Source organism: Typopeltis vanoorti, chromosome 1 (assembly GCF_054136105.1).
Source record: "Typopeltis vanoorti isolate ZY-2024b chromosome 1, IOZ_Tvanoo_1.0, whole genome shotgun sequence".
NCBI lineage: Eukaryota > Metazoa > Arthropoda > Arachnida > Uropygi > Thelyphonidae > Typopeltis > Typopeltis vanoorti.
Genome location: NC_143549.1, coordinates 174,595,908 through 174,623,478, shown reverse-complemented (window position 1 = coordinate 174,623,478; position 27,571 = coordinate 174,595,908). Strand labels below are relative to the sequence as shown.

The following is a 27,571-nucleotide window of genomic DNA, read 5'->3' as shown; positions in this document are numbered from 1 at the left end:
TGGCGAGCAGAATCAGCAACATTGTAACAAACAAAGTCATGCGCATAAAGGTAGAGTTCATTTTACTGAAACGATTACCAACGTCAGAAGAACTGCAAGATTAAGTGCCGTATCTCTCAGAGACGATGTTTTGTTGTCTTATTATTCTCAATGCATAATATTAGAATGAACATATCTCTCCAAAGATCTGGATACTTTTTACTAAGATGCTTCAATTCTTTCCAAAAGAAAACTTTAACATGCATTGCTTCCGAATAAGCAAGAATCCTACACATAAAAAGGCAAAAGAACAAAGTATACACACTCAGGTCCAAGTTAATATTATTCCAAGTCTTTACACTTATTCGAAATAAAAGAAACTAGTCATGCTTAAACTACGAGAAGCGCTTTTCCAACCTTCACATGAATATTTAAGTAATCTCAAATGGGATGGCATTTGCATCTTTCTTCTGACTTCCCATGAAACTTGAACTATATAGATATTTTATCTAAAACCATTTCCGTAGTACATGACGAATCGCTTTCTTCGGGAGCGACATACTCTGAGCAAGTACGTAGCACAGAACCCGAACTTGGTTGCCATGACGACTTTCTCTCGGAATCGTTTGTTGAAGCATTAATCATAACCCAGGTGTGTTGTAGAAAATGTTATTGATACTAAATTTGATTTACCGGGCAGTTACTTAATTCCAGTGTTGTTTGACTGCATGCTGTAGCAATTTTTTCTTTTCTAGTTTTTTTCTTTCCCTATTATGTTACTCATTTCTGTTTTTCTCCTCTTTCCCAGCTTCTTGGTCTTTGGTCTTCATTATTTTCATTCAGCATTTTCAAGTTTTTTAAACTATTTTTTCTTCTCTTTCTGTTTCTGTTTTCTTTAATTGTAGATGTTTTCTATCTATTATTACTTTATTCTGAATTGCTATAAGAATTTGTAATAAATAAATTTTTAATGTTGGTATTCCCTTTACTCCACAAGTAAAAGGAAATGAGATCGAATGAGATGGAAATATATCGGAAAATGCTTTCTTCAATCTATTCATTTCTTGTCAATATAATTATGATATTTAAATAAAAAATAATGTTTACAGTTTAGCTCTGTTACAAATAATTTTAATTAATAAACATTATATTTAAATTTTAAACAAGTATTGATTACCTAAATTTTCAAGTGTAAGATCAACTTTCTTTATCGAGAGGATAGCTAATAACAGAAGGCGTGAATTTAGTAGCACAATTTTCAGCTTTTTAACTTAACCGTCACGATGATTACATAATTCGCTTTCATCTATTTCCTATCAGATCTATCAAGTGTTTCTCTAGCATGCCACTTTATGTCAACTTCTTTATGGCTAAATGATGACGTTTTACTTGGTCATATCACATTCATTAAAGGTTTTTAACGGATCGTACATTAATGAGGATTTGCTAAGAACTGGCTAATCAAGAAACACCTTATTCTAGAGACCCGTTACTGTCCCAAACCACTATACAGGCAGCCACCAGTAAGCAGAATGTCGTTCTCATACCAGCCAGTAAAATTCATCTTCTTAAAGGCATTCACAAACATCAAAACTGATGTTTGTGAACCGATATACTGAATAAAGTGTTATTTCATTTTATAAATATAAATATCCTATATAAATCTTTAATGAATGCTGCTGAAGCCACGTATACAAATATGACTTAAGTTCTGTCTTAACTTCTATTTAGTTGTACTTAGTTTTTGAAACCTACCTAGAATGAATTATTCTAATTAATAATGAGAATTTACTAGATTACTGTTTTAATGAAATCCGCAGATAAAGCGTGGGGAGTGAGCAGTGTGTAATAGTGCAAGTGAGTGGAATTTCACACCCCTTTTTCTTTTAAGGTGAAATTACAATGAACCGTGATGATCAAAATAGCAGCCTTCGCTTTTTGAATATAATGACATTGGATTGTCAATCCTTGAATAATTCTAAAGGTGTCTTGAAAGCGAATAATCTTAAAATATTCATGGATTATAGGAATACTTTTGTATTTAACTGGAGGTTACTTCGTAGAAATTAAATAATAGCGGACAAAAATATCTCCAATATTATCAGCAACTTACATATACAATCCGGACGCTTAAACACGAGAATGAGAAATCATTTTCGACGGGCAAAGTTCGAATTTTTAAGAAGATTTTCAAATGAAAACCTTTGAGCTAAGCTACATCACAAATAATGGAAGTTAACGATTTTGTTGTCATTAAATTTTCTGATAATATCTTCGTATGATACTTCCTGCTATTGCTCGTATTAGAATTCTCATAAATGTTCAATGAATAATATCGATAAAAGATCACACTTTTCTAAATGCATTTCCACTCAGTAAATGGATTTTAAGTTATGTTGCAGCTGGGTATAGAATGTAATTTGTTATCTTTCTTCTTTTTGTTTATGATCTTTGATATTTTATTTAATTACCTGTTTCCATCGTAACTCATCAATGACTACATATGAGACACTTTGTTTTCGTGCAGCAGGTGGATCGTATCAGTGGAACAGTCACTGATATTCGTATTTGCTATCATCAGTGAAGCTTTAAAACAAGGAAAAGAATGACTAAAAAATGAGTATGAATTATAATTAGAATGAACTAGAATATGCTTATAAATTTGAGCAATTTCGGATCAAGATTGAAGTTGTGTAATTGTATATCCAAAACATGAGCTCAATCATACGACCCAGTAATTGAAATATTACAGTAATGCATCCCAAAAGGTTTCAACGACAGAAAAATCTCTTAGACTAGGAAAAGCGAAGTTGATGCCTACTACTTTGCCTGTTCTTCCAGACGATATTCTTCTACGGTATGTGGTTCCTAAAAGTACCCTATTTACTTTTTTCTTACTTCAACGCATATACAAAATTAGGTCTTCAATGGAGACATTTACTGGCAATTTGCTCTGTGTTTTAAGACAATGAATACCTAATCATTAACTGACCTGAGAAATATTAAACAATCTCCCCAGATAGACAAAAAAACGGTACACCTTCCAGAGTGTTAAGCAATTCAGATTTTTGCATAGCACTCTTTGACGCCTTCTTGATATTCTTCTTTCTATATATACATAAGAGAATGGAAGCGAGAAGCAGTAGTTAAACTTCAGGCTTCGAGTAAATGCTACAAAAAGGAGCAGTAAAAATTAATGAAACTAAATATTAACATCACAACATTAACTTATCCTTCAAGTTTAACATTAAATGTAAAACACTGCATAAATCGACATGCAGTTGTGGAGATGGTCGTGTCTCTAAATTCACTCAGCTTGGTTCTGTACAGGGTAGAGTTGAAATATAGCGCTGGAGGCCCCCGATGCACTTAGTTCACTGAGTCACGTAGGAAAAGTTAGAATACAGTAAAGATGAATTATTACCTCTATTTTACACTCGCGGTTCATAAAAGTTCTTGCAAACTCATAATTTAATCATTTTGCTAAATTTTTAAGCAGATATTTGCACCACTGTAAACTTTACTTCAAGATCTATTGTTGTATATTATCTTGCTACCCTCTAGTCGAGAGCCTCCGTATCTCAGGAAACAGAAGTGCCCTTTGGTTGGAAAGACGTGGTTTTCGAATCTAGTCTAGAATGCAATGAGGCTCTAATAGCACTTTTCAAATGAAGGTGAATCAGCCGGTCCCATATACGAGGGTGGCAGGGATCTCCCCGAAAAATTGAGTTTTTCATTCCTCAAAACAGATAAACCATCCAAAATAACATCTTATCTAATAACCGCAAGACGTAGCACTACAATCATAGAAGACAATGCATGTAGGATTTATCGCCCTGTCATAAGCAGTTAGGTTTCTAATATGCCATGTTACTTGGCTGTAAAAGCCTAACATGAAAAGGGAAGATGAGACTTTATAGCAATCCCGCCAATTTAAAAAAAAAAAAAATAGAAAATCGTAAAATTAAAATTTTAGGTATTCATTTAAAGAGATGAAAATTATCTATAACCTAGCATGGTAGACAATTATTATCCATCATACGAGGCAGTTGTAATCTAATGTAAAGAAATATCACTGTTAATCACCCAATGATTGTGTATTTTATAAAGTATGAAGCGAAAACATCTCTCTCTCTCTCTCTCTCTCTCTCTCTCTCACACACACACACACACACACACACACACACACACACACACACACACACACACACACAGAGAGAGAGAGAGAAAGAGAGAGAGAGAGAGAGAGAGAGAGAGAGAGAGAGAGAGAGAGAGAGAGAGATTTGAATTCAGAAGATATTGTACGCTCACAGTTCATAGAACCGGGGCTGGCATATTGCCAAGAATAGTCAATTTATGCTGAAGGGGAGAAAGAAATGAAGGATGAACGAATTGGTCACCAACACGCGAAATCAGTGTTTATACATCAAATTTTCACCACTTTAAAAACTACAATATTCATAAAAGGAAAGTTAATTTTCCGACGTGTAATAATAAACAACCCATCCCACAAGATGAATTGATTACCCTGTTATCGAAATCGATTCTCCTTCCTCTGACATTCGCAGAAGTGTCGAAGGTTCTCGCATCTGTGGGCGTAGAGTACCTTTATGAATATGCGATTTCTGAATGAATATGTTAGATATTTTACTGCCTGCATTCAGAATTATGGCATAATAAATAGCAAATGAATCACAACAATGGCAAGCAAAACGTCAGATGCACAGTATTTGTTTATTCCTACACATGTACTGCACAATTAACTCTACTGATTATGACTTTCATTATTAGAAACAGCATTGTTATAAGAAGCATTCTCCATTTTAATTGATGTATTTCTAAACATAACTGCATTTTGAATTATTAAAGAGCTTAATTTTCGCAATTAATCCGGAAATACTAACGTCTAATGAGAACATTTATAAATGAAATGTCAGTCAAAAATACTTGGAAAATGAAATAATTCTAACTCGCAATACTGAGACGTCATTGCTTGATTTAACAGTTCTCGTAATTAATCTTTCAACAATCGTGAATTAATAACACATCTAATTAATTAATAGATGAAATTAAGAATCCCATTTAGTTAGGCTGGAGCTGAATATACATTACAAGCATATACATTTATTAATGATTGCAATTTAAGCTCGTGAATTATTTCCGAGTTTCACAACTTTTGCTGTAGGTAGAACATTTTTTATTGATTACTTAGTCTATTTTTCTATACCGGAAACAAGTACAGAAATGGAAGGGAATGTTATACCCACCCAGGTGGGCTGTAAACATTTCGAAATTGTCAGAAGGATAATGAAGAAGGTTGTCTGTTTCCCCATTTTCCTCCAAAAGAGATCATTTTATCCAAACAGTTATATATTTATCTTGATAAGAGTGTGTATTTTTATCTAAACCGCATTTAATAGGATTTGATATTGAAATATTGGTCTATTCTCTTAAAAAAGAGAAAGAAGAAGTAAAGAGAGAGATCCAAAATCAACTTTGTATTATTTCAGAGAAGGACAATAAATGTCCTTTATTATTTCATACCAAGTAAGTATGCAACGTGTGTTCTTTTAACTTTTAATTCTCTCGAAACTGACCGGAAACTTAAGAAATAACGAGCTTTTGACATCACGTCTTTTAAGTAGCACAATAGCAAAGCACCTTTCACATAAGATTATGGAATTTCCAAGGTTACCACTCACTTGTGACACTTTTAGAATTTAAACAATAAGAAAATAAAAGTATTGTTGTTTCTTAAACTAAATTGTTCTTTTGCGTATTTTAAAGCAGATGATGGAGAAATTTCCATCGCCAACTTGACAAAAAAGTATTTCGAATTCACATATAAAATGCTCTTGAATTAAAAAAAAATATTATTATTCAGAATCAGAACTCCTTTCACTTCTGAACCCACGTTTCAGTTTACCGCGCGTTTTTTTTTTTTTTCTGGATCTCAATTTATACAAAGAATCACTACAGCGTTTGGTTATAGAAATTGTCCTTCTCGAGAAGAAAGCTCGCATAACTTTTTTTTCGATAAAGAATTCCTCCAACTTCTTCATCGTTTTGATAGTTATTACCATTTAGCCTTTGAGATCTTATTCACCTTCTGCTAAGATAACCCTAATCATCTAAAGGGTGACGGTCATCTTTGTTAAATGCAAACAAAGACATAACATTGCTAGCTTTAAAATGAATTAGTAATATACAGTTCGAACTACTGTCATGATTCAATTAAAGATTATTATTACACTATTAGTACTGCAATCATCAACGAATTTATCCGTAATGGTTATAATACACCTCCAGTGAATTCTGGAAAGAAATGTTTTTTTCCTACAAAAATTTTATACATTTTTCAAAGTAAGAATGTATTTAAATTTATTTCCAAATATATAGAAATGTTATATTTCTATACATTTGGACTCGAGTAAGTGCGTTCACACATCGATTAACAGTATCGAACCTATTGGATGAATGCAGATCCTCTCTACCCTCCCCGAAGTTATCAGCAAAAGGGATATCTTCTATGTAAGAAATTTGTCCATAACGTGATCTCGGGATTACTGAGTGGCTTGTATTATCTAGAAGACAGCGTTAGCAATATGGTCAGCTAATCCTTTTGGAGACGTCAGAAGAAAGGTCGATATTAATTAGTATCGATCAAAACTGTCTATTAAGAGAGAGCATCTCTATTAACGTCTGTTAAGAATTCTCCTTGTACTGAAGTATGATTACATAACGGACTGAAAGCTGAGAGACAAAGTCGGGGGATGAAAAATTACCCGATATCTACCCACTTCTTGCGTTACGTTTGCGACACATGCATCTCAACAGTAGGTCGTGTTTTTTTATTCTTTCTATTCTTTAAAAAATGTTTTTACTTCATCTCAATCCCCAATTCATTAAACCAGTTAACATATATTGCTTATAGTGGGTTAAAGGTTACATTGTCCGTGCTCTATTGATAAAACATGGAATTTTTATTTAACACGAGGATGGTCTATGAAAGCCATCTTACAATTACAGATGTGTAAAAAAACATCCAGAGTAGGAGTGTGAAGCCGTTATCCGTTAACGTTAGACGTTATCCTAGACGTATTGAAGACATCTTCTCTTTCATATTATATATATGAGGGTGATGATCTGAAAGGTTCTTGGCCTAACAATAAAAACGAATTTATAATTTCAAAATTATTTTTATTTTCAACATAATCTCCCTTAAGACTAATACATTTATTCCAGCGATGATCCAGTACCATTATCCCGTCTCCCTGTAATGGTTCTCAGTAAGATCTTCAAAATATCCCTCTACAGCTGCAATCACCTCTTGATTCGAAGAAAATCGCTGACCAGCAAGGAAGGGTGGATGTTCCAACAATTCATAGTGCAGAGCCCTTCATTTTCCCATTGCCAAAACACTTTTGTGGGCAGGTGCATTGTCCTGATGAAAGATCTTTTTTTTTCTTCTGCAAACCAGGTCTTTTCTCACGAATTTTTTCGTCTAGTCTGGTTAAAAGATCGGAATAATATTCCACGGATATTGTTTTACTCTTTTCAAGATAATAAACAAAACGCCTTTAGCATCCCCAAACACCAATGCCATGACCTTTCCTGCTAATGGAACCGACTTTGTCTTCTTTGGCGCTAAACAACCGGCTTCTGTCCACTGTTTTGACTGCTGTTTGGATTCTGGTGTGAAATGGGAATCCAAGTCTCATCCATAGTAATAAATCGACGTACAAAATCAGTTTTATTCTTATTAAAATGTACCAAGCACTGTTCAGAGATTTTCATGCGAGTGCGTTTTTGCTCTGCTGTGAGCAAGCGCGGCATCCATCTTGCGCAAAACGTTTTTATTTGCAATTCTTCATGCAAAATATATCCTACACGTTCTTTTGAAATGGCTTATAGTCTCAGCAATTTCACGCACTTTGATTCGCCGGTCATCCAATGCCATATCGTGTACTTGAACAATGATTTTTAGTATTATTACACTTCTTTGATGTCTTTCACGTATATAATCTTCAAGGCTGGTACGGCCACGTTTAAACTCGGCAACCCATTTGTTAATCGTCGAAAACGAAGGAAACGAGTTCCCATAAACGTTTATGAACTTCGAATGAATTTTTTTTGGCGTTAAACCTTCTTTTACAAAGACTTTTATAGCCGCATGATACTCAATTTCCTCCATTTCAAGGGAAACAAACAATACATTTGCTTCAGACAGCTGTATAAAACGAACTACTTGATAGAAATGACTTGCAATTTCACATGGATGTTTATGACAGATGTACCAACTTAGAAAAAAAATCTTGCCGATGGTGGTGAAATCTATCTCCTCCTTTTATTTCTATTCTTTTAACGCTAACTCTTGGTAATTGGTGAAATGCTCTCTACACTGGTCAAAGCACTAGCTGAGTTTATAGGTAAGGATGATTTTTATGGGTGATGAGAATATGTAAGCTAACTAGTGCTATCTCGGATCCTAACCTTCATTGGTATTATTATTATTGTTATAGGTTCTTCGGTCAATTGTCTGAGCTGCAGATTTAAAAATATAATTTTCCTTTAGAAATTTATATTTTCCAGGAAAAGCCTTAGCCTTCAGGACTCCTTATGTAAATTAAATACAAACTGGTTTGGTTTGAAAATTAGCAAGAAAAAGACCAACTATGAACATAGGCCGTTATGTGCCACGGTGCAAGAATAGAGTAGACAGGTGGAGTCATGTAGGTATTATCATAGCGTCCTATATACCCTTCGATAAGGTACTTAAGAAATTTTATGATGACAACAAAGTGTTCTATGGGAGAGAAATTACTTGACTGTCCCGAAGATCAGCTACCTCGAGAACTGACCATAAAAGTTGAAAAGTTTATTTTAGTCAGCAAAATAGAATCAAATTCTAGTCGTCTGTTGCAGCGATCTTTCTTCGGTAGCCTATCAATCTCTGTACCACCATGGAAGTTAACCACGAGGCTACATAGGCACCTCAGGAATACTTAAGATAGGCCTGATTCGTCAGCTATGCCGGTGTCCCGAGCCCGGATAAATGAGGGAATTGAGATGGTGCCGTACTTCCCCGTAAAAGGGGCCTCACGGACGTTATATCATCATAAGAATAAATAAATAAATAAATAGGCATATACTAATATGTATACTAATATACTAATACCCTCATATACTAATACCCGAAGAATATTCAGATAGAAAGAAAAATGACTAGTGCATAATTTTGCACATGTATACACCGATGTGTGAAATATGACGGATTTTGTTATTCACTTAAAACTGAATAGAAAAGTTATTTACGAAAGCCAAGAGCTTGTGTTGAACTGTGGTAGCTCCACTATTCGTTTAACAAGATATGGATTCACACCTAACAAATGCATCTAATGCATTTACATAATGCATAGTCGATCCTCATGTAGTAGGCGAAAATGTTGAGCGAAAGTATGCAGGGTCTCAAGAATGCTTTTGTTTAGCCTGCATAATTTTCTGTGAGAAAAATCTGAGATTCACGGAAAAAAAAACTGCGACGTTGCTACTTTACTATCTACATCCTCTGGAGAGTGGGATCTAAATTAACACTGTCACAATGCGGTTTTTCTCCCATTGACAGTGGGTATTAACTTCCTGACTGTAAGAATGTTCACGGATACTTGTGAATTTATCATCATCACCAAATTCCTGATATGTACTCTCAACTGGTGCATACGATATGATAGTACTATATGAGACACTTACACCATTACTAACTTCCTATCTACATTTCTCCTCCAAATCAATCTGGAACCTGTCAAGGCTCCTCCAACATTATCAGATCATATATTTCTATCTTCTAAGGCACTTTTTACTGTATCAATATACCTATATCTTGGTCTTTTTCCTGCCAACCTGGCAAAGAACACTTGGTTTGTTAATCTTTCCTCCTCCATTCTGTTTAAGTGAACCGTAGCACCTGAGATTAGCTCTGCTAACGCATTCCTGGATGCTAACCATGTTAAGTTCTTTCCTAATATTCCCGTTTTAAATATGACACTGCCATTGATGCGATCTGTTCACCCCTCTAATCTTTCTCAGGACTCTCATATCTGCAGTCTCTAGTCTTTGGTCAAGTGTTTTACTTCTGACCCAGCTCTCAGATACATAAGTTAAGATTGGCTTGAATACAGTCTTGTATACAGCAAATTTAGTGTTTTGGCTAATTTCTCTCTTATTCCATATGAATTTATTCAATTGACTTCCTACCATACCAGCTTCGTTGATTCTGGTGTCTATTTCCATATTTAATTTACCATCTTCATTAAAAATCCTGCCTAAGTAGGTGAAATGTTTTACTAGTTCCACAGGTTCTCCATTCAAAATGCAGTTGATAGTTTCAATGCTTCTTATTTTCATTTTCTTTGTCTTTTTATTGCTTCCCTTCATGCCAAATCTATTATAAGAGTTATTCAATTTAGTCAGGGAATCTTGCAGACTTGTAGCAGATTTATTTATAAGTATAACATCATCTGCACAGAGTAAAGAGCTGAGATTAACATCTCCAATTTTGATATAAGATTTAATACCACTTTTCTTCATAATGTGATCCATATAGATCATGAATAACAGAGGAGATATATACATCCTTGTCTAACACCAGATTTAACATTAAATCATCTTCCTGTACTTCCTTCAATTCTATCTGCTGATTTAAAACTGAAATAAAGACTAAGTATTGCTTGATATAATGCCCCATTGACACCATACAACTCTAGCACTTTGAACATCTTCTCTTTCTCTTGGCACCCTGTCATATGCCTTTTCCAGATCTACAAAACTTAAATACAGATCTTTGTTATATTCTCACGATTTCTCCACTATTCGTCGTAACGTGAAAATTTGATCCTGACAGATCTATTTGGCCTGAATCCAGCTTGTTCTTCACCAAGATTCCTTTCCGCAATCCTTCTCAACCGTTTCTCAAGTATACTTGAATAAATCTTACCAGGAACACCCAGTAAGGAAGTACCTCTGTAATTCTCACATTCACTTTTATATCCCTTTTTATATATGGGTAATCTACTCCAATCATCTGGAATTCGTCCCTCTGTCCAGGCCTCCTGAAGTATGCGGTGCAGCCACTGTAAGACTTTTATACCTCCATACTTGAGCATTTCTGGTCGAATATCATCTACTCCTGCTGCCGTTCCACATTTCATGGTTTTGATGGCTTTCTCTACTTCAAGTGCGGATATATATGTTCCTAATTACATGTCTGTTGAGTGTTTTTACTACTGTTCTGTCATCAAAGCTTGTTTCATTTAGTTATTTTTCGAAGTAATTACTCCATACTTCAAAGATATCTTTTTCACCAGTTTTTATGTCACCTTTATCATCTCTAATTCCTTTTACAGCACTCTTTCCTCCATTTCTGAGCTTCTATAACAACCTTCAGAATATCTTGCCACCTTCTTGATAGCTATTTTCTATGTTCTTACCAAAACCTTCCCATGCCTTTTGTTTAGCTAGCTTTACACACTGTTTAGCTTTCTTACATTTGTCTCTGTATTCTCTAAGAGCAAAAACTGACTTATTTACCAGGAACTTTTGATATGCTTTCTCCTTTTCCTTCACCGTCTCTTTTGCCTCTTCACTGCATGTTTCACACTTTCTTTAGTTGATCGCTACCATGTGGTTCTGATTTTTTCTATCCTTGCAGACGACCTCTCCCCATGCCTCTCTGGCTGAATCAATCAGTGTTTTCTTCAGGATTTTCCACTGACTCTCCAAGGTTTGGTACCTGTTCTCAAACTCTTTCATTTTGTCTTGAATAATGTTTGTGTATGTCTACAGTTCACATCAGAGCTGTAAACTAAAATACACAAACATTATTATATTATATGAATGTAACTTATGAATTTAACAGATTATAAATCAAGCAAATCCTCATGTTTTTGGAAAAAATATTGCATATTGCAACCTTGCAGATAACTGTAATAATTTGGGTAGTTGCCCCGATGACCTGCGCTAAAGGAAAACCAGAAACTTATGTTTGCATTTGAAAGGTTTCGAAAATGACTGTGAGCATATGAAAATAGAAACCTTTTGAATTGTTTATTATAAAAACGAAGTCTATCCAAAAGCACGTAGAATTGCATTGTACTGGAGATTTTATTAAAGAGTTTAATTTTTTAAAGATTAGTGCTGCATCTGAATGGCGAATACAATTTCTTTTACATAGAATTTTCTTTGAGTTTCTATTCAAATATTCATCTCTCTCTCTCTCCAAAGTGATGAATAAGTCATTGGTCACTGTTAATATTTATTAATATGTTAATAGGACTGGTGGTGGGAGAACTAGGGGACACCTATGGAAGCTGGTCAAGAGTGTGGTTAGCAGGGGTGTTAGAGCTGGGTTCTTTACTTTTAGAATGGTAAATGAGTGGAATAAGCTGTCAGAGTCTGTTGTGGGTGCTATGACGGTGAACGAGTTCAAGGCAAGGTATGATAGATACTGTGAGAATGTCGAATAGTTTTGTGGACATGATGTTTAGGGCCTCCCTCGATGAGTCTAAGGACTCCCTGGAGTAGTCCGAAATAATAATAATAATAATAATAATAATAATAATAATAATAATAATAATAATAATAATAATAATAATATTCCATGGCGCGAGCTCGTTTATGTTGTCAACCAACACTTTCTTTAGTTGATCAGCATTGCACCAACTCCTTTTTTCCTGACCCCTAACATCTAAGTTAGGTTCAAAGGTGTTTTTTTGAATTATGTTTTCTATTAGTTACCATAGAAACCATACGTACATTCCCACCTACCCACTATACCACCTACATTAAAAGTACAACTAACTTAAACGTATTATTTTTCGTTAAGCTAGTAAGCAGCACGAAGTTTCTTCAAAATAAATTGCTCTTACTTGGCATTCCGTGTTTTCTTAGTTAGCTGAAATACAGAGTAAATATTAAACACAGTTTATGTAGTTACCTTCGTCTTTTTAAGCTTTAATGTTTCCTTGTCATGAAATGTGTACGACTTGCTAGTATGATTTCGTTGTTAATACTCGAGCACGCATTTTAGTTTGTTTGTGTGTGTGTGCGTGTAGAGAAAGGAGTTACGGAAAGTCATCTGTAAGCAATGAACAAACGAACCCTTTAGGAAAGACGGTTTATCTCTTAGCAGCGTTACTGTTCGTGATTCCTTTGCCGAATTGCTTTTACATTTATTTGGATTAGACTGTCAAGAGAAACGGAAACATTAATTTACATTTTTAAAACACACATTAAAATACTGAGCAGGAAGGTCAAGTGATTAATACGTAAGCTATTGTTCAGCAGGCAAATAGAATTCTTTCGTACTTGTAAGATATAATTCTTATCTTTTTTGTGTAAATTTTCTCATCCTTATTTTCTAAAAACATAAATAAAAGAATTTGTTTTCGCTTTAATTTTGGAGGAAGTGACTAATTTGACCACTGGTATTTACATTGTAGAATGTGCGTATGTTTTTTTTTATTTTTTATTTTTATCATAAATGCAAAAGGACAAAACAGAAGATTATACAATATGAAAAAATTCCAGGAATCCTAACACGAAAGAGCAGTCGATGTGATTGTTTTGCTTTATGAAAGTGCAAATCCCATCAAAAGTACCTCTGAGAAAAAGATAATTGCATCATATTTCCACAGTAATGGAATGATTTGGATTTTCAGTCTCTCAAATGGAGTTCAATGTTAATATATAGAAATATCCTTCATTTTGTAACCAATTCTGTTTGAAAAGTGCAGCATATATATACATAGTATATATTTCGATGTTTGGTCCATATTTTTTTAAACATTTTGAGGTCTCACTAGGACACCGCATCGAGTCTAAGAAGTGATTTCATTAATTTAATTTCTTTAAGAAGTGGTTTATTTAAGAAGTGATTTCTTACCCAGGTCACCATCTCATTTTGTTCTTAAGGAATTTTCGCCGATTTTTTCCAGAATCATATTTTAGCATGTAAGAGCTTTTAAATTTCACATGAAGAGCTTTTCGGGTCATCAGTAAGAAATGGGAATTCACAGACTTTCAATGGAGAACTTTATTTTCTATAAAGCCTTGCATGATTGCGAAAAGGAATGAAATTGTCATGCATAAAATACAAGCCAATTTTATACTTTGTATAAAACAAAACAGATGAATTTACTACTTAAATATCTCTCGAACTGCGTGAAAAAATGTTTCTCTGTGGATTGCTGTCATTTTTTCCCTTTGACATTCCGTATAAAATGCCGCAGTGCAATTTCATCCTCACAAAGAAAACGAGTACCAGCTATATATTCATCGTGCTTTTGCCCAGTGATTTCACCTTATCTCCAGAGGTAGCACTTTACTCTCGCCCTTCGCTGACTCCAAGCTAAATGTTTTGACCATAGCAGCACAGAGAGAACTGCTTACGCGCAGTGAACGTCTAAAAGTAGACCAGTGTAGCTCCTCCTGAAGACTTGCCTCCAAAAATATTCAAGGTCCAACCAAGACAGAGATAATCTCAAGACGTATATTTTTCCCTCAGGACTAATAAACTTGAATGTGACCAACATGAAAATAAGCATTTCTTTCTTGGAGGGAACGATGAACATCGGTAAGTAAAAACCGTACTCTCCCCAACTATGCCGTGACGTCTCCTCAAGTGATAACTGAATTACCTCCAGAGACTGATCGTAAGCATTTAATTTTCAAATGATCCACAAAAATTAAAAGTCGAAATTTCTCAAAAGTTGTGTATATAAGAATAAAAATAGTTATTTTAATAATTTTGTTTTATGTCTTTTTATGACAAATGCTAATCAGTATTAATCTTTTATTTTTTTTTATTTATCACTTTTTATTTTGCGAATTCATGTAAGAATTACGAAAAATTAAAATGACTATAATTACGAATATCTTCTCTTATTGAGTCCTTCACTGATATAATTCAGAAACTACTGCACTAGAATAGGTAGTATCCCAACGAGCTTTTTTATTCTGTAAGCTCAAAAAATCGATGACACTCTACTGAATGACAGATTAATTAAGTACTTCCCATATTTTGTCCCACACAGAAAATTTGCTACTGTTCTTTCATGAGAGAATGCTTAAATTTATTAAATATTAATTTTTATGAGTTTAGAAATGTTTCGGCTATGATTGCATTAATATTTTCAAGAGCGAAACTGTATTTTTCTGCTAAAACCTGCAGAAGTTATCAAAGGAAGTAGAACCTTCTTAGAATTGTCAGTGTGTTGTCTGTTCTGTGGACAAAAGCGCGCGTGTGCGTGTTAGTTGGAAGTATATCACAAGCCACTATTACAGTTTTTGATTGTTGATCGAAAATCTGGGCGCTTTGTCTGTCTTACTATGTGAAAAGGTATCCCGAAGTAAAAACCCTTTTGCCGCTGCATGAGATCGGATAACTCATTCAAAGGTGAAATCCTCATAACTGAATGTTTTGCATGTAGTGCGGGATGGATAAACCTAACCTAGGCCTTTTCCAGAGTCCTAGTCATCGACTGAGCTACATTAACTCTAACTGTATCTAGAATGTTTCAAGATATAACAAGTGTTTTATGAAAAAGATTTTAAATTAATTAAGTACCGAATTATAAGTCATCTGTTAAATATACAACATTATTATTTTTAGAAAAACAAACTAGATTCGTAAATTATTTAATAATAAATACACGACGTCACATCATTTCCAGACTTCCAAATATACAAAAAAAATACGTGTTTAAAGATACAATTATTATATGTATTTTATTAGGCTAAATACTCCAAAATTACGATAGTCCAAGTTAGGAAATTGTCGCAACAAAAATCTTTTTTCCCCCTTTCTCTGGGCGTTCTAAAAAACTTCATACCGACCTTGACCATGAAATTAAGTAACTAATAACGTACGAAGATGTTGAAGTGAAATTAGAGCCATACTCAGCGACAGCTAAGTTGTGAGCAAAACTATTGCAGTAACAAACACCGAAAGAAGAGGATTTTCAAAGCAATTTGGTAAAATTGATTGCTTTTTGGAGCTTATTGACTGCACTTCCAACACACACGCATTAACTGAGCCAACGTACTCTGTGATGATCATTTATAGCACGAAGACTCATATTTTTCATTTTCCTTGCTCGAGAGGCGTTCCTTCGGTTATATTTCTTAATAAATGAAAGTGTAAGGAATGTCAGTAGACTGAGAATGTAATCATATTTTTATACGATATTTTATTCTGCCATAAGGTAAATTCAACGGTGTTTTCTGGAATTTCATAGATTTTGCTACGCTTTAAAATTATAAAATTAAAATAATAATTTGAAACGCTTATGTATTGACTTGTACTTCGAGTACCTTTCACGAAAATAAAGATGACGAAAGATGATTCATTAATTGATTAATAATAGAAAGAAGGAAAAGATTAATAAGTGGTTTGCTAAATACTGTTGTGTAACATATGCTTCTGGTCAATTCATATTACTTCATAGTAACCAAGTAAGTGCATAATTAAATAACTAAACATATTAATTTCATGTGTTTTTGGATCGTTCGTATGTTTAGTGAGTGAAAGAACTAAGTTTTAATGTCAAAAACCGTACCTCCGTATGAAATTGAAATGGCTGTTTCACCTTTAATTGAAAAGCCTGGATAAAAGTTCATTGACGGAATTTCAACTGATCAGCTAAAAGAACAAAGATTCCTTTTCTTGTAGTCTCAGTTAAATTCGTAACAGGTTCTTTAGGACATGTCCTTTTATAAACAATTCATTCTAAGATTTCTCAAATTACATGCATTGAACTCTATTTTACAATACCTTATAAATGATAAACACAATTCCGTCGCTCGTTACAATGATTTAGGACTATTGTTTCCGTATAAAACTCCAAAGATGTCAAATAGAAATTATGTTTTTATTTCACTAAGTATTTCACTACTTTAATGAAATATTTGTTTCACTTCCTCAGGAAATATATGAATTTGCTAAACACTACAATCAAAACAATAACAGTCAACATTTCTAGTGAAGAATATTTGAAAATATTTAAACAATGGAAAGCCTGCATTCGCTATTACGCTGTCTGCCGAGTCGTGTATTGCTGTATATTTTTTAATTTGTTGTAAAACGTATTCATGAAGAATGCTATTCAGTTTGGTATTGCTTGTCAAAGCGTTAAACTATGTTTCTATTACTTTTGTGTGAAAAAGGAAAAATGCCCCGATTTCCCCCATGTAAAATTGTAAGCATGAAGAACTGTTGATTAGAGTTGTTTAGTGTTTATTTAATCAGTAACTTTACAGAGATACATTTTCCTATTTCATAAATTACTTTTAAAAGAACAGCACGCTGTTGTCTAAAGTCACTTTGGAGGTTAATTACTTTGTGCGCGATTCTTCATCGAACTAGTAAAACAAAACATTCAAGAGCGAAAATTATTGGAAAAAAATCAGAGACATTTTGTAATAGTATATTGTTAGATAAATGACACCACTTATTTTCGCGATAATTCATTCCAGAATCCTTTTTCGAATTTGAACTGTCTGCAGATAATTTTGTTCTGCACAATTTCGCCACTAAAATTCCGATTAAATCTAATTGCACTCGGTGAACATATTTCAATGGATATTTTAAATATCAGATTTCTTAAAATTCAATTTATCTAGAGCGGAATTATTACTAATACCATTTCTATATGCCAATCAGAAGCCTATACTTCCTAAATGCAACTAATTTCGTTATAAAGTTTAAATCTGCATTGATTTGATTAATTTTGATAATCGAAATCGCAAACAACAAATTTTTAAAAAAATGTTGTTTTACAACAGCAATTTTTTTAAACTCCTTTTTGAATATTATGCCAGGATTCCAATAACGACACTTGTTCTCAAGCAGAGACAAAACGTGACACAGTGTTCCTGAAAAATCGCTAAAATATCACTAGGATACTGTAAAGCCATGGTTACCATCAGATGATGAATATCTCACATGGCTGGGAAATAACCAGCCGGTTTGGTCATATGACGCCCTCTCAAGATCAGCATAAATTCAAGTCCTCTTTCATAATTGTGACACGCACTTTTCTGAAAGAAAACAGGATGTCCTGAAATGTCAGATTATGTCAGCTGGAGATGCTGCTTTGGCGGATCGGTTGCTGCGTTCAGATGTCGATACTGACAGCCCCAGAAGCAACATTGAATCCACTGCTGATATAAGTTTGTGGTCCCGTATCTACAGGAAAGATAACCAGAATAAATAGACTGTTCGTACTCTATTTATTACGGTAATCCTTTCTATCGATACAACAACAACATCCATGTCCATAATAGTGAAGTTTTGGAACACTTTCACGTTGAGGAAGCCAAGCGTAGTTTGACTTCCCTCTACGTGAAAAGGATAAAAAAACATTACAGCCATACACGCTTCTTGAAACGTGTTTTGATGTACAGGTATTTTCATCTTCCGTTTTCAATTTCGACTCAGACAGTGATGCTGTGGGATCAATACTTAAACAGATCCTCTTGAAGAAAAAAGAAGTAGCTCGTAGCTCCAATGTTTAAGCGATATTCTTGTTCTTTCTATTCGTGGTTTCATTTCATATTTATTCATTTTGTAAGCGTACCCGTTATCCACAAGCACCTTTTATATTTCTTTCTTAATGATCTTTCTCGTTTGATCGATATACTGCAATTCACACTAAATGCGTCATACCAAATACAGAAAAAAAACACCTAAAGTGACGTCATTCTCAGCCACAGTCTCTATTGTTTAAACGTACTCGTGTCATTATTCCGATATATTGTTTTCTTTCTAATAAATTCAATTTATTATCCCTTTCTGGGATAACCATAAGAATAAATATCTCAAAAAGAAAGTAAACCTATCATATAGTTAGCAACGTGAGTGAGTTAAAAGTTAGATAATCTTGTCCCTATTTTGGAGACTCAAACTAACTTTTTCAAGCGGTTTTAGGATCTAATAAGCATGGTGGTTGTCTCATAACAGGAGACGAAAATCGCCTGAGACTAGACTTTAAGCATCCTTTCCACAGTAAGGCAGATTTTCGAACTCATAACCGGTTCGAGTTAAACCAAAAACAATCCATCGGTCACCAATGCGAGAACACAAGAACATAAATGCTAATAAAATAAACTACTGAAATTTTATTTTTATTTTTGCTTTAATTTTTTTAAAAATATGCATTAAAATGACATATGATATATAATTTAATAATAATCTTGTTTTAGAAATCAGTAATTTCAATGATTATGTAAATGTAAAAATTATTTATATTTTTTTTAGATTTATATTTTTTACTTTTTTTAGATAATAGTTTATATTTGCCTTTAAAGCGCCTTGAAAATATACACTGGGTCCAAATTCAAAGGAAGAAAATATTTCTGAAGATTACATCCGCAAATGCAGACGAATCAGCTTGTGGCAATTCTGTTTGGAGGAAGCTTCTTTCGTGAAGGAACAAAGTTGCAAACTGGGATCTCTTGTAATGTCTCAAAGACATCATCTAAATGATTTTACGCGGAGAAAGAATTATTAGAAAGCTTGCAGAAGGCCGCAGAATAACTGATATTGCCAGAAAGTTTTGAATCTTATATAGTCTTGCATCCAGGCCCTGGACAGCGTTTCTAACCAATGGAATTGTTCCAAACGTTTGCAAAAAGGTCGCCCTCGCTTTACCACGTAACATGAAGGCAGACATTTTTTTATAACAGCAAAATATAATCGACGCACTCCGGCGAGTGAGCTTTTAGTCTTTCTACCAATTCTAGACGACACTTGATCTGGCATGAAAGTTTTACTGCTTGCCATCGCGAGAATATTTTTAATAGAGATATATACGGCAGCGCTGGGGTCATAGTGTTAAGAGGCATTACGCTTAATGGACGCACCGAACTAAGTAGTGCTGGAAAAATGGACCATGACTGGTGAACGATATTGCAACGAAGTTCTTCAACGGCATGTTCGATTGTTCCGTGAGCAGATAATACTGGAGACCAAGGATATTAATCGAATCGAGTAACCAGGACGCTCCTCAGATCTCAACCCCATAGAAACGTTTGGAACGCAATAGGGAGACGCATTGCTGTCCGAAATTCCTCTCCAGAAAAAAAAAAAAAAAAGCCTTATTCTTGCTCTGGAGGAGGGGGTCAGTTTGCCTCACGAACTCCTGAATCAGTTGGTGCTAAGCATGGTACGACGTTGTTAGAGCTGCACTGTAGTTCAGGATGGACATATTCTGAACTACAATGCAGCTCTAACAACGTCGTACTGAAATGTCTCTCGGCATAGTATTCTGTAAACGCTGTTACATTAATTCCTTAACTACGTCCTTTGTAAATTTGTAACTTTTGCCAAAAACTTATTGCACTTTAATTTGTACGAAATTTAACCGCATTTTTATGTAATATAATTGTTTTGTATGCTGGCAATAAATTCATGTTTACATTTTTTACATGTCTACAGTCATTATTTTTTTCATATACAGGTAAAAATGTAGTTTGTCCATAGCTTTTGGACACCAGTGTATATGTGGGTTTCTTAGAGCAATATTTATGAATTATCTAATCCTTACTCCACTCAAGATACTAAATTGCTATTGGCTTAAAACATTTAATGAGTGAAAGAGCCATAAAATCGATTATGAGTAGAACAGAAGAGGAATAATTATAATATAAATAATTAATCGAGTGTAAAACTATTAATTCTTTTTTGTTGTTATCGATTTCTATTAAATGTCTTTAAAATAATACTTTGTATCGGATGAAACAATTTACGCTGTTAATTCAGTTATTGTCAAAACGAATCCTGATGATATCCACAATTTTCTCCATTATCATATAAAGGCTAACAACAGCAACAACAATAAAATTGCTGAAATAAACAGATTTTAACTACTTCACAAACTCTACTCATGGTTATAAAGATCTCAAATTGTATTTAGATTACACAAAAATATATCCAAATAGTAAATGAAATTATTCCAAAGTTATAATGTTTTAAAATCTCTGACAAAAGTTCAGGCTTCTTTGCGAAAAAAAAAGATTTTAACATTCTCTTTGTAATGAAAGAGTTTCACCAACCTGTCGAAATCCTCCATAAATAACGCAAATATTCAGAACGACGTATTTCGATTCATATCTCATACAGTGTTTACTGCATATGTTTACTGCAAGGTATTTTTTTATCTTTTTTTCCTAAAAAATTCGAACTGTTAGTAGCCAGCAGCTGCAGCAGACTGAAAATCTAGTTATTCATCGCGAGTTTCTTTTTTTGTTATTATTTCGTTAAAGTTTCCATTGTTGCGAACTTTACGTTGAGCTACTGCAATTGTTTCTTAATGTGGTCATAATTTTTACATACAGAAACACTTAATTATCGCACGTTATTAATTTTGTCACACAAATATAACAAGTGGTATTGTAGTAAAGGAATTTATGGAATGTTAATTTTCGTTCCTAACCTCTAAAAGTACAATTCTTCAAAACTTTGCATTATTTTTGTAAAGCAAAGCAAAAGATGAATAGGAAAAAATTCATTAAAAAAAATTGCACTAGTTTTAGCGTAAAACAGTACGTGAGTATTTTAGAGTAGGATGGGTTTATGACGTTCATGTTAAAATGTCTGTTCATGAAAAACATTACAACGTACAAATTTATGTAAAAATGAACTATTTATTAAATCAAATATGATAAATAAAAATATAGTCTTGTGCTTAAAAAAACAATATTTTACACCCGAATTTAATGTTTGTAGTTTTTTTAAGAGAAAAAAAATTATTTAAGGAGCGTTGCTATCAAAGAGAAATGAAATTATTGAAAACAATGTCGAGTTACATTTCTTAGTATATAGCACAAGTAATATAAATAAAAACGAGAGAGAAACAAATGGAACATAAATCACAGAAAAACAAAAACTGATTTTTTTTTTATCGAGCACCTACTTTCTCACGTGCCTCAATAGCAATAGTCTCCGTAGTGCAGCCAGAAAGACTTTATTTCAAGTTTTATCTAGGAAAGCAAGAAAATACTTTTTCTAGCTGAAAGTGACTTGGGTATCTCATACACAAGCAATAGGATTCCACTCCTCGCAAAATGGATAAATCGACAGCATAAATGTAATACATTCTATTTTAGAACTTAAAATAGAATGTATTACGCTTATTTTAAGCGATCCAATACAACAACAACAAAGCAGGAAATACCAGTTTCATTTATCTGAAACGAAAAGAGATGCGTCTGTTGTTACTGAACCTCTTGACAAAAACGAGTGGATATTGATCTTGCACTGGATCCAGAGTGGTGCGTGGCAGAATACCTAAGTCCAGTCGCAATGGGATTAACTGAAACTGAAAAGGAAATCGACATCGCAATTCTCTGTTTAAATAGGAGAAGATTCTGTTGTGATTTGACGGCTGGATATCAGCATTCCTGAAAGTTATTTTTCGATTTCTTACAGAAAGTGTATCAAAGTAACAGTTTAAACCAAAAACAAGCCAATAAGTTTCTCTCTACTAATATTACAACTAGAAGAGTTCCTTAAGCCTTTCGTTTGTTACCGTCACCAAGAGGAATCTCAAGATTCACCGACCTACTCTACTTCGAATAGCAACATTTCTTTTTTGACGCACGCGGTTACTGCGAAGAATAAAATAAAAAAAAAACAGCAAGAAAGAAACTTAAGCAAGTCTTTTTCTTCGGATATTTTCAGAAATACCATACTGCAGAAGTTGAAACTGTGTTTAAGTAATAAGATTGTCAGAAGATTTAATACGGATTGCTTACAAGCCTGCAAAACATTTCTAGTGGAGATTAAGTAAATCGAGTTTGACTCAAAAGAGCGTCTCAGAAGTTTTCATCAAATTATTTGGAATTTATCACAAAAGAGAGTGAGGGTTAACTTTTTTATGAAAACATCTAGTTTGTTAATTTCACATAATTTTGTAGAAACTAATGTCAATCAAATACTCTCGATACCAGAATTGCCGAACAAGTGTTGTCTATAATGGTTCACTTACCACTTCCTTCTCACATGAAATTTTAAAAGTGTTGAGGGAAAAAAATAATGAAGGGAAAAAAATAAATGAAAAACATCTCAAAACCCGATTCTTTTATCTTCTATTGGCCACACATTAAACACTCACTTTGCCGATTCTCAGTTAATTATAAAGAGAATATTAAGTTTTGCATTCTCCACTCCCACACGTGTCACGCATCGATCAGCTTTACACGAATAAACGAAAAAACGTGTCTTTCATCATTCTTACTAGAGGAAGCCTTTAGACACACTCTTTCCGGTACTGACGCATGGAAACGTTTCATAACACGCTTTTTGATATTTTCACACATTCAGATGAACGTTTACAGATTTTCAAGTGTCGCCATCTAGGGAGAACATAAATATACGAATATAATAACTCAATAGCAGTAAAAGCTTATCTCTCATGTTCACAGTTACTGCTTAACATATATATCATGAGTAAAATTTGACTTTTGGATAAGATGGTAATGCAAAGTTAAGCGAAATATTTTAGTGGATTTTTCATTTACTGAATCATTCAAAATGAAATTAATTTAATATGCAGGCCAAAGTTTCTGTAGAAAATGGCAACAAAATATTTTCGATGGATTTTCTGCTTAATAAATCATTAAAAACAAAATTAATTTGACACACTCTAGTTTGACATTGAACTTGTGACTCACATTGCAATTGTGCACAGCAAATAATAATAACTCGGCATTCTAAACATTTATAACTTATTTAAATATTTGTGACTGTCAATCTTTTATGGAAGCACTAAGTTTTCATGTAAGTTTTGTTATTTATGATTACCGTTGAGAAATCAGTTACTGAAAACTCTTGAAAAATAACAAAGGCTTTATTAGCTTATTATAAAAAAGTTACAATAGGTTCCTATGTTTTGAAACTGAACACCACCTTATGATGGAGAACTAAATGGAATTGACATCAAAACCACTGATTCGTATGATTTAGTTTTCAGTAATTTTTGTTATCACATCAGAGAAATATAATTATTCACGTGACGGCTAATTTACTAAACATTTTCTTTAGCATGCCATTCTGAAATATAAACAAAGTTTAAGGAGCTTTTTTATCGTCGCACTGCAGGTAAATAATGTCTACTAATAAGTGGACGTCAAAAAATATCGTTCCAGAGGGAAGGAAAACAACGAATACTTTTCAATCAACGTACGTAAACATCAGCTTATGTGCATTGATTGAAAAGTATTTCAACAGTTCTTCATAGTACAGTTATGCATGGTTGCGTTAAATATTGCAGTACACCGCTACTAGAGATTCTTTTTTTTTTTTTGTAAAGGAAGCGAAGCAGAAATAAAGTGTTACAAAGGTATCGATGCCTTAATTTAGATTGATACTGTCTGAGCATATCACTAAGTGAGTGGAATAAATCAAGGGGGATCAAAATGCTCTTTCTTCAAGAATATATTCCAAACGAGAAGGAAACGACAACACTGGGTTTGAAAGGGGATAACGTCGACTGTCAACATATCTGTTAGCTACTAAATCATATTCCTGCCAGTAAATGAAGCTCAGCTTAAATAAATTGTGTCATAGTCAGAGGATCGCAATTACACTTTATCTCATTTAAGTGTGCTCGCACACACTCACACAGTGTTTCAAGTATCTATTTTTTTTCTAGTCAGTCTTGCGAAGAGATCTTCCTGTTGAAACGTAATCAGCATATTTTTGAAGTGTACACGTCTAGCGTTTTTAAGTTGTTGTGAGCCTCTACGCGTTGAGCTGAAGACCGCTGGTTAATGTCTGCTTCAAGAAGCTGTCACTATGGTAACACCCATTTAGATAGACCTCATGTATATACTTAATAATACTCTCTCTCTCTTTATTTATAAGAAAGGGAGGAGAGAAGAGAGAGGAAAAGAAGATGTAGTCCTTTACATATTTCCCTTCTTCTTTTAAACATTTCCTCACAGCGTTAAATCCATCCACCATTTTCACCTTCTTCTTCTTATCACTTTCATTTAAGTGAAGACGTTTACTTCAGTTCGTAGATTCAAATCTTGGGTTTCGTTGCACTTAGCAGAAAGCTTTCAGAATCCCCTTTTCTAGACGAAGAAGAAGAAGAGCAGCAGCGAAATTATCGCTAAATCCCCAGTGGAAGAAACTTAAGATCTTGCGTTACTAAACCGCACATCTGCTTCGTCGCAAGGAACGGAAGTGAGCATTAAATGAAGACGGAAACACGCACAAACTAAGCTAAACTGTTCTATAATCATGTGACGTGTTCGCACTGGGTTGGATTAATGCACGCGATCAATCCATCCATCTCAGATGAAGATTGACAACGGAAATCGATTAAATATATGGATGTACAGCCTAAGCATTGGGTCACACAAAAAGGTAGCACAGATGAAGAGCACACGCGCGCGCGCACACAAAGAGAGAGATATGCAGAGATAGCGAAACAAAAGACTAATGGAGAAATGCAACTCAGCATTTCATTTTTGTAATATTGCTTCAATAAAATTGCTTCCATTTTGCTTCAATAAGAATTGTGAAAAAAAAGTAATGATTTTCAGATGCTTTAACTTTAGAAGAACAACTGTTATGATATGACTTACAGTTCTAACACTGTGTTCATTTTCAGATGTTTCCTAAATTGCGCACGCAACAATTGGCGGCCATGCAATATTTCGTGGCACACGTCACCGTAACATTACACAAACTATAAGCTAAACTTAGTTTAATAAACTAAAGTAACATGTTTCAGGTTTATGGCTACAGTCTGATCCCAATTTGGAGAGATATCGCCTCTGTTAAGGTGAGGAAGTTTGCTTAAATACTGAAATGATTTCCCAAGGGTGGCAAGGAAAGAGAAGATGACAAACCCGAGTTTCAAATCAACATGAATGTTAATAATATGAAATAATAGTCTTCCATTGAAACCAATCCGCCATTCACTTAACTCGAATGTTATGTTGTCCCTACTTTACAAAGATGAGAGATACCTTCGTTATTTTTTAGCATTTTAAGCGGAAGAGTTTCACGATTAGTGTTTTATCTCCATTTTGGTCTAAACAGTGATGTTTATGCCCTAAATGCCTAAACTTTCACACGGAAATTGTAATGGAGGATGAATTGCGAACGAGAACGAACACCGCCATACGATTACGGGATCCATTTTCGGCAAAGGGAAATGTGGAAACCTGTAACTGAAAATCTCTAAAGAATGTGTTCCTTAAAATAAAAGTATGCTTTCGTGAGAGAATAAGTAATCGCATTATAACTTTTCTATTTTAATTTTTTTTATATTATTACTTAACTACAACTTCGTTCCTGTATTCTAGCTCATCATCCAGCAAAAGGCCGCCAGGAAACTCCAGCTATAATAATATATCAAACAAAAATCACAATCGCACACCTTTTATACGGTAGTATGGAAGTAAGCCAACAGTTTGGAAACAAGTCGTTTACATACAGCAGTATTTATTTCCAACTTGTTTCCAAGATGGTGCCAGGCTGTGTGTCAACATCATTAATCAACGTAGGACGGATGACAATTCTGGAATGAAAAATTAAGTACAATTGGAGTAAGAGGCTCCAATTGTGCTCAGTTTTTGAAGGAAGGAGGCCTCTTTTTATGACGTTTCAGCCATTTCGCTGGGGAATGATTTTATATTTTGTGACAGAGTGACTGTGTTTGCTAGTTAGGATCGATTTTATTTTAGCATTCAATTTTTTGAGAAGAGACTGTTCGCCAATTACCCTAATGGTGGTGGGAATCACTTGGAGGAAAATGATAATCGTAACAATTTTTAACTATTAGATTAGAGTTTGATTATTGGAAAACCAAGCAGCCCCTCTTGATATACTGTATAGTACATTGTAAAAACGTATTCTTGGGAAAGAATCAGTATTTAAACATGCAATGATATTTCTCCAACATATCACACGTACCATAGATAAAAAAATAAAGATACAAATTAAAGAAATAAAACGAAGAATAATAAAATTTTTCACTCGTCCGTTTTGAATAAAACCCTAGACCAAGATTCCACCAGAATATTTCTCAGAATATTTTCAATAAGTAAACCAGCAATCATAAAATGACTGTGATATTTCTTTTCTCTTTCGTTTTAATATCTTGCACAGACAAGATTAATTTAAAAATGGAGAAATTGGAGAAAATGATGCTACTGAACTTGATATTTCGAGAGAACATTAGGAATATGTTGTTGCAAATGACTATGCATTTAGTAAACAACTTATGTGTAAACCTGCTATCTGTGAATGTGTTTCGAATGCCCTCTGTATTCGTTCCATTCATATCATAGTGGATGGTTTCTTGTCTTCTCATTTCTCTATTAATTTTCGCTTGTCACAAAACTCTGTACTTCCACTGTTTTCCTTCTACACATTAGTCACCTTCTTCCATTCACAGTTCTGCCAATGAAAATAGAAACATGCATCATCTGACAAACCACCCAGTACATAATGGACTTAAGGATCATGGTCTGTCAAAACCATTTCATGAAACACTGATCTCCATATTATTTGCAGTTTAGT

General features: G+C 34.0%; 1 protein-coding gene across 3 annotated transcripts in view; it reads right to left on the bottom strand.

The window, feature by feature from the left end:
• The window catches only part of LOC150110655 (potassium channel subfamily T member 1-like), a 242,973-nt gene that overhangs the window by 98,858 nt on the left and 116,544 nt on the right, over positions 1-27,571 (bottom strand). The window contains exon 1 of one of the 3 annotated variants that reach the window (XM_090400069.1): positions 21,088-21,149. The exons of 1 other annotated variant lie outside the window; for it this stretch is intronic. Coding sequence is in view for 1 of the 2 variants with exons in the window: in XM_090400090.1 (XP_090256216.1) it covers positions 21,088-21,104 (17 nt within the window). In the remaining variant the exon portion in view is untranslated. Of the gene's footprint in view, positions 1-21,087; positions 21,150-27,571 lie in introns of those variants that run through there. One more of the 3 variants, XM_090400090.1, reaches the window with a different exon arrangement.